The sequence below is a fragment of the Limulus polyphemus genome, unplaced genomic scaffold, assembly GCF_000517525.1.
Source record: "Limulus polyphemus unplaced genomic scaffold, Limulus_polyphemus-2.1.2 Scaffold890, whole genome shotgun sequence".
In the NCBI taxonomy this organism is placed as follows: domain Eukaryota; kingdom Metazoa; phylum Arthropoda; class Merostomata; order Xiphosura; family Limulidae; genus Limulus; species Limulus polyphemus.
Window position 1 is genome coordinate 386,008 of NW_013666500.1, and position 19,535 is coordinate 405,542.

General features: G+C 34.4%; 1 protein-coding gene across 2 annotated transcripts in view; it reads right to left on the minus strand.

Moving 5' to 3' along the window:
- Positions 1–13,438, minus strand: part of LOC106461059 — a 57,935-nt gene extending 44,497 nt beyond the window's left edge. The window contains exons 1-2 of one of the 2 annotated variants that reach the window (XM_022387897.1): positions 13,171–13,438; positions 5,376–5,884 (exon numbers count right to left, since the gene is read on the minus strand). In XM_022387897.1, coding sequence (XP_022243605.1) covers positions 5,376–5,849 — 474 coding nt within the window. In that variant the 5' untranslated portion in view covers positions 5,850–5,884; positions 13,171–13,438. Of the gene's footprint in view, positions 1–5,375; positions 6,002–13,170 lie in introns of those variants that run through there. The other variant, XM_013920845.2, reaches the window with a different exon arrangement.
- Positions 13,439–19,535: the final 6,097 nt, after the last annotated feature.

Consider the following 19,535-nt stretch of genomic DNA (forward strand, 5'->3'; position numbering starts at 1 on the left):
ACTTAAAACGATAAAAAAATTGTTCGGTCCCTACGGTGGGTACAACTCAGATAGCCCACTGTACAACTTCACGCTTCCCAACAACATTACTTGTTGTCAGCAAGGCCGTATGGATTCTACTGAAAGAAACTATTAACGCGAATTAAAGAACATGCTAACGTAAGATCCTCACCAATAAGATAACCGTACTTGAACACGCTTTAAGAGAATTTGACGTTGTTGCTAATTCCAATTGGTGAAAGATCTTAACAAGGGCCAGTGATGAACAGAGCCTCCGAATAAAATAGAGCTTACTTAATCATAAGCCTGAGATAAACAGTAAATTATTTATACTGCAAATAAAAATATAGACGTTTTAAAAACTCAACTTTACACCAACTTTGAATTTATATAGTAACTATGAAGAGAAAATTTACCTTTAATATAAAGAGTGAATTAAATTTGGTAATTAAAAAAGTGTTTTCAATCAAAGAAACAAATTCAAATGAAGTTGAAACTACGTTTGGATCCAATAAGGTATTGAAGGACTTTCCTAGTGAGCAGGTGTTTTAATAGGATCTGGACCAGATTCAAGGTTGACCTGCAACATATTCGTTCAGGATTTTCTTTAAGTTATACGTTCATTTAAAAACATGAGGGAGAAAAATTAGGGGAGGGGGGTAGAGCTCAGGATTTCTGTGAGCCACCACAAAACGTTACCCGCAGTTTAAGCTGTGTACGCATTATAAGTGTGACAGTCAACCCCCTTAGCGTGGGTGGTAGGGTGCTGCTGACTGGCTGCCTTCCCTCTGGTCAGTAGTTCAAAATTAGGGACAGTAGCAGATAACCTTAGTAGCTTTGCCATAAATACATACATACATATATATATATTAAATGAAGTAAAATCAGTTTAAGATACCAGAGTTTAGAAACTGGGAACACGACAGTTTAAAATACTTGTAAAGGTGATTCAAAAGTAGATAAAGAAGTTAAAGAACTGATTGAACATATTTGCCCATACTACGTTCAACGGAGTTCGGCCCTAATAATTTTCGGTTAGTTTGGTGTAATATCTATATAAGATTCAAATAGATTTACGTGTCCAAAATGTATAGATTCGTTTCTGAATTCACTTTACCATTATATGATATACAGTTTGTTGTGTCACTACTTACGATATTAATGGTCGCACTAATCTGTACCTACATATAGAGCGATAACATTAGCCAGTTGCCAGTATACATATATAAAAGACACACACACACAGATGATATATGTATATATATAGATATTTGTAAAATATATCCCGATACTCTAAGCCTGGCATGGCCAGGTGGTTAGTGTGCAATCTGTGGGACGCGGGTTCGAATCTCCCTCCCACCAAACATGTTCGCCATTTCAGCAGTGGGGGCGTTATAAATATATAATGTGACGATCAATTCCATTATTCGTTGGTAAAAGACTAGACCAAGAGTTGGCGGAGGGTGGTGATGACTAGCTGCCTTCCCTCTAGTCTTGCACTGCTAAATTAGGGACGGATAACGCAGATAGCCCTTGTGTAGCTTTGCGCGAAGTTCCAAACAAACCAAATACTCTAGTTTTTATAATAGTAACTCGTACCACTGAAAACGGAAGGATACACACATCCGAAAGTAAACCAACTATCGGAAAACGCTTGGTAATATAGCTTTGCACGAGATCGGCTTTCAATGTTTACTGTAAACCGAAAACATTAATTTTATAAGCAAAAACCCTTAAGGACAAATTATTAATGGAAACTTCATTTATAACGCCTTACTTATATAGACATATTACATACACAACGCCCTGTGAATATACACATACAGTCTCAAAACATCAACCCTACGTAAATAAATAAAAAAAAATCAAAATGAATGTCACATACAAATACTTGTGTCGCATCAATGTGTGATTACAGATTAGTTCTTGAATTATAGCTACTTAACAAGGGAATCACGTATAATGAAAAATAGTGATATAAATATAATGTGTGAAACAAACAAAACGATACTTTTATAGCCAAAAAAATGAGAAACCAAATCATTGTAGGGTCGTAAACAACTCGGTTGTTGAAAGAAGCCAACGTTTAATAAAACACAATAAATATATAAAATGAGACTAAAAATACGATAAAACATCTACATGGTAATCTATTGTATAAAGATAAATATCTAAGACTCATAAACTTTACATGTTTTGATACATTACTCCATCATCATCAGTACTGCAACACTTGGCAAAATCTAAAACCTAATATATATATATATATACCTTCTCAAAGAATCGCATGATCAAAACCAAATTTACGTATTGATTTAACTCAAAGAAACCACTTCTTTACTCAGTGCATGAGTGAGAACTTAGAAGGATGTGCTTTGTAAACTAGAAAATAATATTAATAATAAGTATTCCACAGAACACAGAGTTCCTGCCAAGGGTAAACTATCTTTGTTGCGTCACAGAGTTTCTACCAATGACGTTAATATCTCTGTTACGTGAAGAAAACAAGAGGGAAAACTTTGACATCTGATGTGGTTTCCTATCACCTTATCAATGACCATGCGTTGAGTAAGAAACATCCTGAACGTTGACGAATCCCTTATGTCACCGCCTTTAATTTTCAGAGTTGTGTTCTAAAACTAACAACAGTGTGCGGAATCGTGGCAAAACACGCGGAATTTTCAAGCTATTATGTTTTCTTACCAAACACACCCACCATTTTCACAGAGAGGCACTACTCCACTCCATCAAGGTTAAGAAAAATGCAAATTACAATGGCACAGGCAAGTTATACATATTTTTTGTTGATTTCCCAGAAGGCCATGGCACATTTTATAACAGTATCATACCCATTGACTGCTTACCACAGCCATCAGATTCCTATGATTTCTTATGGGCTTCTTTATTATTTTGACAATAGCTTATTGCTAGATTACTCAATACATGTATGTGTCGACAGTTAACACGCGGGTAATTTCTCCTAAATACTGGGGAAAAACAAAAACTTGACATTAAACCTAACCTTGCTGTGATTTTAAAACCGTTGTTCTTTCATTAATCATGTTGTTTTTGTATCGTCAAACGCTATATTTTCTATAGGCCTGGTGACTTGGTGGTTAGTGCGCTCGATTCGTAATCTGCGGGACGCGGGTTCGAATCTCCTCATTAAACATGCCAGCCCTTTCAGCCGTAGGGGCGTTATAATGTAATAATCAATCTCATTTTTCAAGACTTTCGGATGGGTGATGTTCAACAGCTGTCTTCCCTCTGGTCTATTACTTCTAAATTAAGGGACGGATGGCGCAGAAAGCCCTCGAGTAGATTTACGCAAAATTCAGTAACACAACAGCTTTGTTTTGTATAGGTTCATAGAATATATTTATATATCTATGTCATAATAATGTTACGTCTATAACGTACAAAGGTTTTCTTTGAAATCACTTTTTTTAAAATACTGTTCTATGGTGGATATAACGACAGATATATTGTATTTACACTCTACTGTTAATAATAACGACAGATATATTGTGTTCACGCTCTACTGTCAACAATAACGACAGATATATTGTGTTTATATTACTTTCAACAATAACGATAGATATATTATGTTTACACTACTGTCAACAATAACGACAGATATATTGTGTTTATATTACTTTCAACAATAACGATAGATATATTATGTTTACACTACTGTCAACAATAACGACAGATATATTGTGCTTATATTACTGTCAACAATAACGACAGATATATTGTGTTCACGCTCTACTGTCAACAATAACGACAGATATATTGTGTTTATATTACTTTCAACAATAACGATAGATATATTATGTTTACACTACTGTCAACAATAACGACAGATATATTGTGCTTATATTACTGTCAACAATAACGATAGATATATTATGTTTACACTACTGTCAACAATAACAACAGATATATTGTGCTTATATTACTGTCAACAATAACGATAGATATATTGTGTTTACACTACAATCAACGATAACGACAGATATTTTAGTTTTACACTCTACTGTCAACAGTAACGATAGACATATTGTGTTTACACTTTACCGTCAACAATAACGATAGATATATTTAGTTTACACTCCACAAACGATAATAACGACAGATATATTGAGTTTGCACTCTAATAACAACAATAACAATAGATATATTGGATCTACACTCCACAAACAGCAATAACGACAGATATATTGTGTTTAAACTCTACTGTCAACAATAACGACAAATATGTTGTGTTTACACTTTACTATCAAGATTAACAATAGATATATTGAGCTTACACTCCACTAACAATAACTATGACAGGTATATTAGGTTTACAGCCTAGTACGAACAATAATGTCTGGAATATTTAGACACTGCTAGCAGTAGCAATGACAACAGGTAATTGGGTTTACATTCCATTAAAACCTAGCAATGGCAGGAACGTTATTTAAACATCGTATTGAAAACAGGAACGACAGATATATTGGGTTTACACTACAAGAAGAACAGTAAAGACATTATATTTGGCTTACACTTCACAAGCAATACGGAGAGCTTTATACTCCTTTGACAGCATTAACGACATGTATATTGGATTTCTGTCCCCAACTAAGAACATCAACGATAAGTATGTTTCATTTTACCTCCTACTAAGAACGCCTCCCCCCAGTGGTACAGCGATAAGTTTTTAAGACTTATAACGCTAAAAACCAGGTTTCGATACCCGTGGTTGGTACAGCACGGATAGCCTATTGTGTAGCTCTGCGCTTAACTACAAAAACATCCACTAAGAATAGAAACGGCGTGTTAATTAAGTGGAACCCAAGACGAACTGTAAAGACACATTTCTGTGTCTAAGTCCCACTAAGAAAACTAAGAACAGGTTTATGGGGTTTTATGTTTCACTATGAAAAGGAAAGAAGGATAAATTTCGTTGACGCTACATTGGAATGCAAACCCATATACATGTTTTGACATATCATGTTAATAAGACCTTTCAGAGAAAAGTGGCCCGGCATGGCCAGGTGGTTAAGGCACTCGACTCGCAATCTGAGGGTCGCGGGTTCGAATCCCCGTCACACCAAACATGCTTGCCCTTTCAGCCGTGGGGGCGTTACAATGTGACGGTCAATCCCACTATTCGTTGGTAAAAGAGTAGCCCAAGAGTTGGCGGTGGGTGGTGATGACTAGCTGCCTTCCCTCTAGTCTTACACTGCTAAATTAGGGACGGCTAGCGCAAATAGCCCTCGTGTAGCTTTGCGCGAAATTCAAAACAAAACAAAACAAAAACAGAGAAATGTACATATTAATAATCTATACTTATGAATCCATTATTTACTGAAACTACTCTTGCTTACTTCAATTATTTCATGCAGATCTTTCACATATGTCCTTTCAGAGTCCACTATCTCCATGACGACACGGTCGGTAGGACGAAGACCTGGGTTGTAAGGAGCCTGGACGTCTATTAACCCATGTACATTACTCCGGCCAAGATGAGAGCCTTTGGTCTCATCTGGATCACTGTCGTCCTCTAAGCTTTCTATACTGGCTAAATAAGATCTTTTAACATCCATGCCGTTTCTAGGAAGTGACGAGGAAGAAGAGGAGGAAGAGGAAGACACCGAACTGGTGCTAAGGGGACGCTTGTTATATGTGTCGTTTACTGAAAAGCTTCTTTGAGCAAGATAACGTGTTCTGCCTCTACTGCCTTGAACCCTGTGTTGATTTGGAAGCCCAGAAGTGAACAGCTGACTGTCATTTTTGCTGGAACCATCTTCATCGTCTCTGTCACCCCTCTTTTTGTTGTTTCCAACAAGGGTGTCATACATGTTTAGCAAAGACGAACTGATATCCACCGTGGTATCTAGAGAATGAAGACAATAAAACAAAATGTCCAATGTTATCTTCATAAAACATCAGGCAATAATTGGTAGCATCCTTTTGCTGCATGTATAATACACTAAAACATAAACTAACCGGTAAAATGAAAAGCAAGATAAATACTAGTGATCAAAAGTAAATAAAACAACTGTAATCGAGTATGATTAATGGTGTTTTCATACTTGGGCTTGCCTTTGTTATCAATGCTCATGATCATCCAAGGACTGAAATATCTCCAAAACTATTCAGATACAGATGAATGAGATAGAAAATATTTATCTGAGTATCAACTAAACCAAAGAGACTTCACCAGAATTAGTTACATTCAGATCTTCCGCTCACAACTTACCAAAGGTTCAGTTAAACTTTCTTTCGTCATAACGTTTCTCGTTCAGATATTTTACTAACTCGACCAACAACACCATTGCTGCGCTTACTAAGCGTTTACAGTTTAGTATTTACCTAACATTATGTTTTTGCATATGGGATACCTGTAACAGGCTAATCATTGCTAAACGACTGACATGAAAATACGTTATACATGCTACAAGAACCAAGCATAATGATGATGACGTAAAGTGTTATCATTTAAACAATACCATGCATATTACTGTAATCACTAGTTCTTGAAATACGAAGACAGTTTAAATACTATATTTCTGATACTAAATCACTAAGACCATGAGTTTACAGTTTACTGCTATGCTTTGCCTATATAACATTAAAAAACGATTCAAAGCAGAAAACTTTTTATGTGTAAAATAATATAAAAATATTTAAAAGTTAGTATGATCTCGTAACAGAACCTCAAGAGTTAGAAGAATATATTCTATATAACAATATTTAGAAGAAAAAAAAGTTAGCTCAAGTTTCAGGACAAAAGTTAATACAACTTATGTAAGCTTAACTGTTACAAATTAAAAACAAACATTCTTAAAGACAAGTTTGCTGATGGTTTAGGTTTCGTTATGAGTTGATCACTTAGAAGGAGATAAAGTTTCAGTTACTCAACTACCATAGTTCAACAGTGAAAGAAATGGTTTTAATCATAGGATTGTAAAACAAAAGGACATTAACTGGAATCATACAGTTAAGAACTTTTTCTGCCTCGTTAGAACTTAAAAAAACAAATAAACATTACATTAATAAATCTCCACGTCATACAATATAAACACGACTGCTCAATTGTAGTAGACAAGTTGATCAAACATATCTGTCATTTTTCGAAAACGTATAGCAACCTGAATTTTTTAGCGGCTCCTACGGTTATTGTTTCTTCATTCACGCCACAATCTGTTGATAAACAGTTTCAGTACCTTAATTAAATATTTGTGCTTAAATATGATACTTAAGACTACTAGGATACTCATACGCGGCGATTGAGTGTTTAGGTAGGCTATTCTCTCACATGAGGGTGGGTGGGTGTTGCTTAATTGGGAAGAGTCAGTTTGTGCTCCTAAATGAAGAAACTCTTTTCAGTGACTCATATACACTCTCTTTTGATCTCCCTGTCTCTCCACATACACTGTACAATATTTTGGAGTTGGTTAGAATAATGCTCCGTGAGGAACTGTTTATTTGGGGAGGCTAATCTTTTATACGCCCCGCCCCAGAGGGTATATTATGGAGCTGAATATCTTATTTTTTATGCAAGAGTAACTCCATAAGTGATACTCAGTTTGTGATTAACTTAAATATATTGAATTAAATAGGGCATTTCATTTATAGACTGGGCAATTTTTAAGAATTACTTTAAAATCAACACATATTAGTTTAGTGGTATAGACAATAGATAACCTATTTATTATTGTTTTGTTTTATCAGTGAAAAGTTTTTCACATAAAAACTGTAGACAACATATTTAAAACCTTCTAAGCACGTGTTTATTGGCAGAAAATATGTCTGTCTATTTCGAAGAATAATAACAGAAAACAGATTTTAACAAACAGGCAATCAAACTTTGAAGTACGAACTGTGTGAAATGTTGTTTTAGCGCAATAGGTAACCAACATAGTGGCAGTGTATTCCACAAGTAGTCTTGAGAGAAAAGAATTTAAAATATTTATATTAACATTTTAATCTAATTCTAGAAACAGAAATTATACGTTATTCATCTATTGTCATTTGAACAATAATGATAAAACTGAGTTCCAATAGACACATGTCTAATAAAGTTCAATAAGTCTTAAGCGTTTACCAATTAACAGTTAAAATGACATTTTGGTGATTTGAGTTTGACACTTATGTGCCTTGGGTCATGGCACTGTCACTGCATGTCCTTAGTTCTATGTGTGTTTGTGAGAAAATCTGGTGAATAAGTTGTGATATCTCACCAGTTATGAGTTTTAATACAGAAAGGTTTCTACCCCCACCTCCTCAGGAAGACCTTACCAGTGTTTTATAGTACGAACATTATATTTTATAGTTGGAACACTGTGTTTTGTTGTTTACAGTCTTTACATCAGCGTCAGAACACATGAATACTGCCACTAGAGGAAATTCACCTTCTCTTGTATGATTTTGTAATTAGGTTAATTAATTTGTCAAGTGTCTATTTTGAAATCCGAGAACATGTGAAATTGTATCTCTACAAGTTGACGACGACGGCATGGTCCAACTAATACACGAAGTCATTGGATGTGTACATATTCTCATTTAAATCCTGAAATTTCAGCAAAGCACCAGTTATCAATCGACTTAAAAGTTCTTTATCAAAGCCTCGACAACAGAATCAGTGATCGCGATGAAAGAGGGGTCGTTATTTTATTAACAGGGTCGACAGCTCGTACGTTTAATTTTCTCCCTACTTCTCTTACCCGTCCTCCTCCATGTATAGAAACGATCCACCTTTGTGTTTCCGCAGGCCCGAACAAACAAGAACAGAAAGTGCAAAATAAACCGGCTCCAGCATCTGCAGATAATTTTGTACACGTCAGCACCAAATGCACTATGAAGGAGAAGACACGTGCCTCATTGATCACATTATCGTTGGTTAGTTTGTAGCTTATCCGCTCAAGAACGAAAATCGTCGAGGCAGCCAAGCTTCAGACAAGTGTTAAAGCTTGTCCACAATTATAAAATTTCATCTATATTGAAAAAATCTTTCCACAGTGTGAAAAATCAGGCAAATACTAAAACAAAGTAACTCTAAAAACGTCATGATCTTAACTTTAATAGCAGCGTAAGGACTGTTTAATACTGTAGTAAACTATATGTACAAATTAAGGAACAATAATAAGTTTACCATTTCACAAGATTTCGTAACATACGTAATTTATAATATAAAGTAACAAAACATAATATCTAGTTATCTTTATCCCCAAAAATCACAAAACAATAAACCATACACAATATTCAGGTTATACTTACAATAAAACAATATTCAGATATCCTTACTTACAATAAAACAAGCTATATTCAGGTATCTTACTTGAAATAAAACAAACTATATTTAGGTATCTTACTTGAAATAAAACAAACTATATTCAGGTTATACATACAATAAACAAACAATATTCAGGTTATACATACAATAAACAAACAATATTCAGGTTATACATACAATAAACAAACAATATTCAGGTATCTTACTTACAATAAAACAAACAATATTCAGGTATCTTACTTACAATAAAACCATATTCAGATATCCTTACTTACAATAAAACAGGCTATATTCAAGTATCTTACTTGAAATAAAACAAACTATATTCAGGTTATACTTACAATAAAACAGGCTATATTCAAGTATCTTACTTGAAATAAAACAAACTATATTCAGGTTATATTTACAATAAAACAATATTCATATATCCTTACTTAAAATAAAACAAACTATATTCAGATATCCTTACTTACAATAAAACCATATTCAGGTTATACTTACTTAGAATCAAACAATATTCAGATATCCTTATTACAATAAAACAAGTATACTCAGTATCTTACTTACAATAAAACAAACTATATTCAGGTATCTTACTTGAAATAAAACAAACTATATTCAGATATCCTTACTTACAATAAAACAGTATTCAGGTACCCTTACATATAATAAAACAACCAATATTCAGCTTATCCCTATACATATATTAAATCGTGTACAATATTCAGATATACCTACTTACAATAAATCAAACAATATTCAGGTATCTTACTTACAATAAAACAAACAATATTCAATTTGTTCTGACTTACAATAAAGCAGTATTCAGGTACCCTTACATATATAATAAAACAATGAATATTCAGCTTATCCTTATACATACAGTAAATCATATACAATATTTTGAGGTATCCTTATATATACAGTAAATCATGTACAATATTTTGAGGTATTCTTATATATACAGTAAATCATGTACAATATTTTGAGGTATTCTTATATATACAGTAAATCATGTACAATATTTTGAGGTATTCTTATGTACAGTAAATAATATACATAAAACTATACACGTTACCAGGTTGATTTTTAGTTTTGTTCTAATTAAGTAGTTTGGTTTGATCTGAATATTCAGGTATCCTTATATAGAATAAAACAAACTATATTCAAAAATTCTTACATACAGTAAATCCTGCACAGTATCCCTGTACACAAGAAAATACGTAATATTTAGGTATCTTTTCAACATTCAGTTTTCCTTGTATACAATAAAAACTCACAGCATAAAGCTCCTACGTAAGCTGTAGGAATTATCCAACAAGTTCCAAATGGAACAAAATACACTAAGTTACAGATATGAACAAAAAAGTCCCTGTTGGTCGAAACACATACCATCTCTTAAAACGAATTATATGAGTATAGAGGTAATATAGTTTTAGGTTTGTGATGTACATACAGTTTAATTCCTTGTATATTTCTGGCTCAAATTTTCATTTGATTAAAAGGTATCACTCTAAAAATATCAATATTATCTTCTGATCCAAGCAATTTACCTAATCAGTTCAAAAATAAAAATAAACCCGGTAATAAGTATAACTAATTAAATAAACTGTTCTTACGTTCTTAATTGTAAAAATTAGAATGCATTGTTTCATCACTTGAATAGCTTCACTGTTAAAAATATTTTCGGCTCTAAACCCAATTATATCTTATGAGGACTGGTCAGCTTAGCCAATTTGGGTTAGTTCTAAATCTATATATTAAGCTAACAATGTAAGGTAATTTCTATAATAAAGTATAACAATAAAAACAAATATATTAAATATTCCAACAACGATTGTTAATGAAAGAACATTAAAGAAAGAATATAGTATACATTGGTTCTTCGCTTCAAATATTGTCGTAGATATCTATATACGACGTTCACTTAGGGCTAACGTAGCAATGCAGCCAATACTGGCTTATTTTATACTGGTTGATTCAGAAGTTCATTGACAGACAACTAATTTAGAAATAGAGAGTTTGTAGGAAAATATCTGTTAGTGGAATGTAATGAGGTGTTGTAGTTTTACCCTGTGATAACATTATTGAGGTCATTTAAGGTCAGCTTCAAGGTTATATCCTTCGAAACTTTTACTAATTACTATTATACACCAAAAATGTCGATAACAAAGGTGTAGATAATAACAAAGGAAGCATTTCAAACCAAAACTTACCAAAATCGATTCTACAACAGCAATTTTAGGCATAAATGCAAATAAAGAAAAATTCCTAAGAACATCATAAAACGGTGACAAATAATCAAAAGCTGCCCTAATGTGAAAAATGCCAATATGGTGGCTTCAATGGCAATACTGGTTGCTGTTCTTGCTCTTCCCACTCGGCGTATATGCGGAAATGAGCCTGTAGTAAATAGCCGCTGATACAGATTTCCCGCGGACCTGGCATGGCCTGGTTGTTAGGACACTTGACTCCAATCTGAGGATAGCGAGTTAGAATCCTCGTCACCGAACATATTCATCCTTTCAGAAGTCAATCCCACTATTCGTTGGTAAAAAAGTAGCTCAAAAGTTAGAGGTGGGTGACGTTGACTAGTTGTCTTCCCTCTAATTATGGACGGCTAGCGCAGATAGCCATGGTGTAGATATGCGCGAAGTTTAAAACAAACCAAGCCACATTTCCCGTCACCTAGTGTAAAGGATGACGTTTATTTGAGAACCATTCGACATACAGTAACCCAGATAATCTGAAGACATTATCTCTACTGTAGGATTATGAAAAGCTGTTCTTCAAGTGAATATTGTGCCATTATTTTAATATATTTTAACCGTTTAGACCCTTCAAAGGTGAAGTGACTTTGTACCTCAAACCTACTTTGTGTTTGTTTGTTTGAAGTTAAGCACAAAGCTAAACAATGTGATATCTGTGCTCTGCCCACCACGGGTATTGAAACCCGGTTTCTAGCGTTATAACACCGCGGATATACCGCTGTGTGACTGGGAGGACACTACTTTGTGTAACAACACCTTTATGGTTGAATTTCGATCTTGGTTCAACTACATATGCATGGAGTTCTTAGCTTCAAATATTGTAGTAGGTGTCTAGCAACGATGTTCACTCAGGCCTAACATAACAGTGCAGCCACTAGTAGCTTATTTTATACTGAAGACCACTGATAGACAAAAAAATTCAGAAAGGGAAAGTTTCTGATTATAAACTAATGTATGAAAAATATGTGACGAAATTGTTTCCTAAAATATGAAAAATACATGACTAAAAACTTTATTTTGCAGTAAACAGGTATCAAACACGCACAGACAATATATTTTCAATAAAACTTACATTCTGTGTGAGATGTACTTCCAAGCATTTCATAATAAAATACTAGGCTTTTAACTACTAAACATAAAACATACGGAGCTTCCAACATTGCTATGTGTGCCAATCGCTTTTCAAGCTGACCTTATGACATTTTGAAACTATTTCAATATTTCGATTATGGTTCTTCTTGAATGCTAGCCTTGTACCGATTCTTACCATTTAAAACGTATAAAGTGTACCGTCTTCTCGGTTCGGTATTATTATTATACTTTATTTTAATTTTGTAGCATATATTTAATTTCTTAACTTAACTAAAAAATTGTATATTTATCTTCTAAGAATCCTAACTGTATTTCTTTGCTTTGTTGACCCAAGTTGTGCTGATGAGCCTTGAATAGGCGAAACTGCAGTCTACAGCAAAAGGTACGGCCAATCAAAAAAACATTAGGCCTCTACGTCACAGATTCTCTTTTAAGTTGCACCTTTGGTGGAAAAGAAAAAGAAATCTCTAACATATCTATATATAATCATTCCAAGAACCCTGTTGTATATGAATAACTTACTTTGTTTCCAAGTTGTGGAACACCAAACCCCGAGGGTTTCCGACTTGTGGGCGTTCTGCTCCACCACTTTCACGTGTGTTAGTTGGGTGAAATCATACTTTTTCTCAATACTCAACTGGGGAGGAGTCTACTTTCAGAGAGTCAACCACTTCCAGCATTTCAAATACTGTCTCTCTAATGATTTTTAGTTCGAGTGATGTAACTGATCATTTCTTGTTGATATATATCACCGAAGTTTATAAGGTTCACCCACGCTTAGAGCAGCAAACTTGAACTGAATAGTGACTGTGTAGAGAGAATTATGGCTTATGTTTCCAAGTGAGCCCTTCATATAAATAATTCTGTGTATGAATACTTATCAATAATATAGAATTTCTAAACTAATACCACCGCCAGCCACCCAGGAGACAGTCAGTGAACAATTTTCCACGTGACCACAAACAACCTTCTGTCTGCATTAACACTTCTCAGTATGTATATATATATATATAGTATTCGGCCACAGAACATTCATGTCAAAATAAACCATCAGAGACGTTTTCATTGGACTACTGCTACTGATATCAAAACAAAGATACATTTGATACCCAATGGTTTAGTGGAGCCGGAGGCGGACCAGAACGTCGCTCCTGTACTTTTTTTTGTGTGTGTGATTAAAATAAGCATGAATTTATAAAATAAACTTAAACTATAGTATTTTATAATATTATAATTGCATCTTTCAAATTCTGTATTTGAAAATAATAAAATCTATATTTAAAATGATGGCTGAAAAATAAAAAAATATACACAAATAATATATATTTTATGGAGATACTGCATAACCCTCAGAAAAATTAACAATTGTATCTTTATGAACCAGATATTCCGGTTGGTTATATAAACATAATTGATAAGTGGTTGTTAATTGTAAACAAATTAAAAACCTGAAATACAGCGAATATGTGCTTATATAATTCAAGTGCTGGAAATTCATTAGGAATTCAATGACGCTACTGCATAAACAATTTTACAACCACATCACTGTCAGATCTACTCTAGCTTTAAAAACAAAAAATACTACACGGCAGCCATGTGTAAACTGCTCCATCTATCCCTAGCGTGCTTATAGCTGTTGCTATAAATTTTACGCTCCTGCTTTACTAGCGGCCACTACCAAAAAAGTTGGAAATTCCAAAATTTCATAATATAACAAAGCAACATCTTTCGTTCGTTCGTTCATAGTTTGCTTGACAGAAACTGCATGCACCAAAACCATTTGCTAATAAAAAAAGAATACTCCTATACCTGTGAACCAGGGGAATATGCCACCGCAGTAAAAAATCCAAAATACGTTTAGGTAAATTTGTATTACAAAACTGAGACACCTGAACCACCGTTAGTTAGGAACACGGCATTAGTGGCACGAGTTTACTGCGGTTCATGACTTTATACACATATACAACCTACTATCAAACCTAATTCCAGTTTTACAAGTAGTGCAGGACGTACTCCCCTCTCCCCTCCGCCCCATAACCAATACACCAGTTAACGTTATAATGGAACAACATATGAAGTGCACAAACTTATAATACTTTGTTGTTGTGTACACTGTCTAAAGCAAGCAGTTGTTCTCAAGCTTTTTTTTACATCACTGACGAATCAAAGGTAATCTCGCGGACCCTCATACTCAGACTGCAAGCTGACCTAAAGTGTACACATGTATAAATGCGGTGGTGACACAAATTTGTTTGCTTTCAAGCACAAAGCTACGCAATAAGCTTTTTGTGCTGTGCCCACCGAGAGTATCGAAACCCGATTTTTAGCTTTATAAACCCTCAACCGTTGAGACACTGAAAGTATGTGGCATAAATAAGTAAGTTAATAACATTTTCAAATAAAATATTTTTGTCATTTAAACGAGTAGAGTATCGTCTCTATTTTTTTACCTCGCTATAATATTCCAACACTCCAACGGATCCGCAGACCACCGATGGGAACTGCTGATCTAAGAGCACTTTGAAGCTACGCCCCATTATTTGTATTCAGCGGGTGAATTATTGAAAACTTAGACTCTGTAATATTCATCTTACACCCACATCAGAGGGTTTATGGCCTGTAATTCCAGGTTATAGTTAACATATTTTATAAGCAACCCTCCAAAGTTTTAAAGTTATTCATTAGTTCCAAATAGGGTGCATGAAGGTATAACCAATCTCATGTTATAAAAACCTAATCCCTCAAGACCTGATTGTGGTGACCTCTGGTGGACATGTCGCAAATTTGTAATCATAATATTATATTAATAACAGTGTTACGATATTGATCTCGGTATAATATTTGCGAATATACTAAATTAATTGGCTAAAGGAGTTTTAAGTTTTAATGCATATAGCCATGTAAATGAGAGTTAAAAAAAAGGTGCTTTATTTTGCAATATTTTGTGCACTACCCATCTGTTTTAAATATAATTAACCTATTTCAGAGCCTAGTTTAATCTCTGAAGATCAAGATCATATTTGGCTCATTTCAAGCTTGTTTTTTTAAAGCAGGCTTATCTAGACTGAAATGTTCATATAATCAGGCTCATCTACGGTCTTCCAGTGGCACAGCGGCAAGTCATTGGACTTACAACGCTACAAACCGGGTTTCGATACCCGTGATGGGCAGAGCACAGATAGCATATTGTGTAGCTTTGTGCTTAACTTCAAACAAACAAATTATCTAGCGTGAGATATTCATATCTGTGACACCTTTATGGAATTTCATAAGGAAATGCTGTCACGAAATTCAACCGATACTTGGGCATTATTTGAAGAAAACTAACAAACACTCTCAACCGTTATATATATAATACAAGTTTATAGTGTACTTTGTGAAGTGCGTCTCCTATTTTGGAGATATCTTTCGTGCACGTTCTTAACAGTAACAGATAAAATGACTTATACTATGAACAGATTTAATTTTACAGAAATGTTTCTCGAGCTTCCACAACTTACATAAACATGCTTCTGCAACAGAAGAATAAACCACACAGTGAAAAAACAAACAAAAAAACAACAACAATAAAACACTGTATGAAAGATAGTTCGAAACCAAACTGAACTGTAAATATATATGACACAAAGTTTAGTTTTTATTATTTCTTTTCTTACGTAAGCGTTTTTGTTCCGTGCATTTATTGAAGTTTAAAAGTATCTATTTACGTCGTGTAGTTAACATAAGAAGGAAAATACAAATACAAACACTGTCACTTCCTGTGTTTATAAATAAGTTCCAGAGTAAACAGAATGTTTAATGATTTCATACTTCTCCACCATCTGAAACATTACTGTAAGTCCTTTTGTTCGGAAAAGAAATAAAAAGCAGTACAGCGTACTTTCAGTACGGCTTTGTACATGGAACTTAAATAAATTATCACCTCGTTACGTACGGTTACTAGTCGTAAGAGCTTAACACTTTGAACATTTCAAACATACCAGACCTTGATTTGTGTTAAATTTAGGAATAGATAACAATTAGACGTCCACGTTCACACTCTTCCACTAACACTACGTGGTTTGTCTTTGGTTTAAGATTAGATAACTCACAGACTTCCACGTTTACATTCTTCTACTAACACCACGTAGTTTGTTTTGTCTTTGGTTTAAGATTAGATAACTCACATTCTTCTACTAACACCACGTAGTTTCTTTTGCTTTGATTTATGACTGGATAAATCAGAGACGTCCACGTTCACATTCTTCCACTAACACCACGTGGTTTATTTTTGGTTTAAGATTAGATAACTCACATACGTCCACGTTCACATTCTTCCACTAACACCACGTGGTTTGTCTTTTGTTTAAGATTAGATAACTCACAAACGTCCACGTTTACATTCTTATACTAAAACAACATAGTTTGTCTTTTGTTTTTGCTTCTTTCCTCCATCCCAACGCTCCTAGTTGGAGATGATACATAACACATTAGGAGCTCCAACACTTCTCCTGGCCGGCTCTAGCACTACCCCCCGTGAAAAATAACAATGTAACTCATTGAAATACGAACTCTGTGTAGTTAATATGATGATGTCAGAGTCGTGTAACACAGGTTGGAGGTATAGTGTAATCAAATAAATAGTTTTGCTTTTATAGAGGTTTAATATTGCTAAAGAAGCAAGAGTGCAAAAAGTATTAACCTTAACATCCTTCCTCTATCCGTTTTCGTGTTTAACCTGGCAGTTCATCTCAGTCTTATGTCCTTTCTTACTGCTCTTCAAAGAAGCATACGCGAGAAAAAAAAATACCAAGGTCGCGGTGTTATCGCTCCGCATGTTTTAAATCCTTCAAGTGTGGCGACGATTCTTTTTTATTTAATTTAAAACAATGAAATCGACAGATAACTATGGATACTTTACAAACAGACAATGGGAACTGCGTGTTTAAGAAGATCTCTAATGTTATACCTAATGTAGAAATACCCAAGTTGATCGAGAAATATATCTTGAAACCTCTCTAAATTGCTTGAGCTACATCTTGTTCAAGAGTCAAGTCCTTCCGTAGAAATCAGAAAATCTTCTTTTCTCTGCACTCATGGGAACGCTTTAAATTCTTCACATTTTTTTTTCATAGTGAATTATTTCATAGGTCGAATTGTTCAGTTTCTGGTTATTTTTGGAGCCACTTTCGAAGAACTTAGAAAGCACAAGCAATTGCGTTTCTAAACAAAACGGTGTATTATTGAACTGTGGGAGCCCAAATGATTGATAGATCCTATTATCAACTCATTAAAGAATATTTATCAAACTGTAAGGTGTCGCCAATTTTATGTTATGTAAGGCGCGTGCGTTTCACTTTTTTAATCGTCATGAAAAGCTAATAATTATCTTTACATCACATGAATAGAGAACAGGTTCGTATGAGTGTGTGCCCGAGATATGTTGGTCGTAACATTGTGTGTAAATATTTGTATTCGTTTTTTTTAATGTATTGGTGAAGGCAAATTTGAAAATTTAATGTTCTGGATCATCAAAATTATTTTTAAAACGTTTACGCAAAACAAAACGGCAAATAATAATATAGATGACGTTCTTGTTTACAGAGAAACCTATTTGCTTAAAATAACAAGGCCTAGAAAAACATTTCTACATCTTGACTTCTTTGTTTCGGATATTCGCGCGAGGTATGTCTGTGCTAGCCATCCCTAATTTCAAAGTGATAATCTAGAGGAAAGGCAGTTAGTCAAGAGCACCAACCGAAAATTCTTGGGCTACTCTTATTTAATCATCACTTTTATATCGCAACTACGGCCCAGAAACGCGGATCGCGTTGTGTGTGTGTCTGGCAACGAGACGCTAGCCATGGACCCTCGGAGTTATAGACCAGCAGACTCATGTCGGGTCCCTGTAATTTGAATGGTTTCGACATATGTTAATATGAGATTTCTCACAAGGGAAACATAACGTGATCGAAAATCATAACAGAATAGAAGCAAATATAAATTTCGTGTATATTTTACAAATTACTGTGTTTATTAGCTTGCAAAATGCCAAAGCCTTGTACCATAACCAGTTATCGTAAAACCACATCTAAAGTACTGGCTCTAAGCCAACATCTGGCATTCTATATTAGCTTCATGTGAAGGGAGCAATGAGAGGATGTTACAAACACGTGTTTAATAACTTTCTTTATTTTCAATTATAAAAACGTAAAGGAATAAATAACATGTGACATGATACGATTATACCAAGCAGTTTATCTGTTATCAGAAATCTAATCCTTCTATATGGTGTACGAAACTTAATCATTCAAGGCTAGGAACTCGTCAAAACAAGGGTGCCTCAAAAATATCAACATTGAATAAAAACATGTAAATATTTTAATCTGGCAGGGTATCTTCATCCATATGTTCAGAGACGATATTTAAACCAGAAGACTGTCCATGCATGCGTGGTGATGTTTGACATAGCAGAGATGATCCTTAACTATGTCAAACATCTCCACGCATGCGTGGACAGTCTTGTGTCATCGACATATCTGTACCACTATAGTGGAGAATGAAGCGCAGAATGTATGGCTTGTGTTTCGATTTTGGTCATGAATATATTGGCAAGAACGGGCGAAACAGGATTGCCCATACTTAAACCGTCTATTTGAAGGAAATGTTCGTTGTTGAAAATGAAGTTGGTTTTAGTCGTTGTAAATTCTAAGAGAGAAGCAAAAAGTGTGCTGGGGATGTGCATTAACTTGTTGGGATCATTAATGTAGAGGTTGAGTGTAATATTGCAAGCTTCATTGGCGGGGACTTCGGTGAAGAGTGACACAACATCAAAACTGGCCATTAAGGCTTTCTAAACCAACACCCCGGGGTGCCTAGATACCTCTTCTAAACATAATTTATGTATT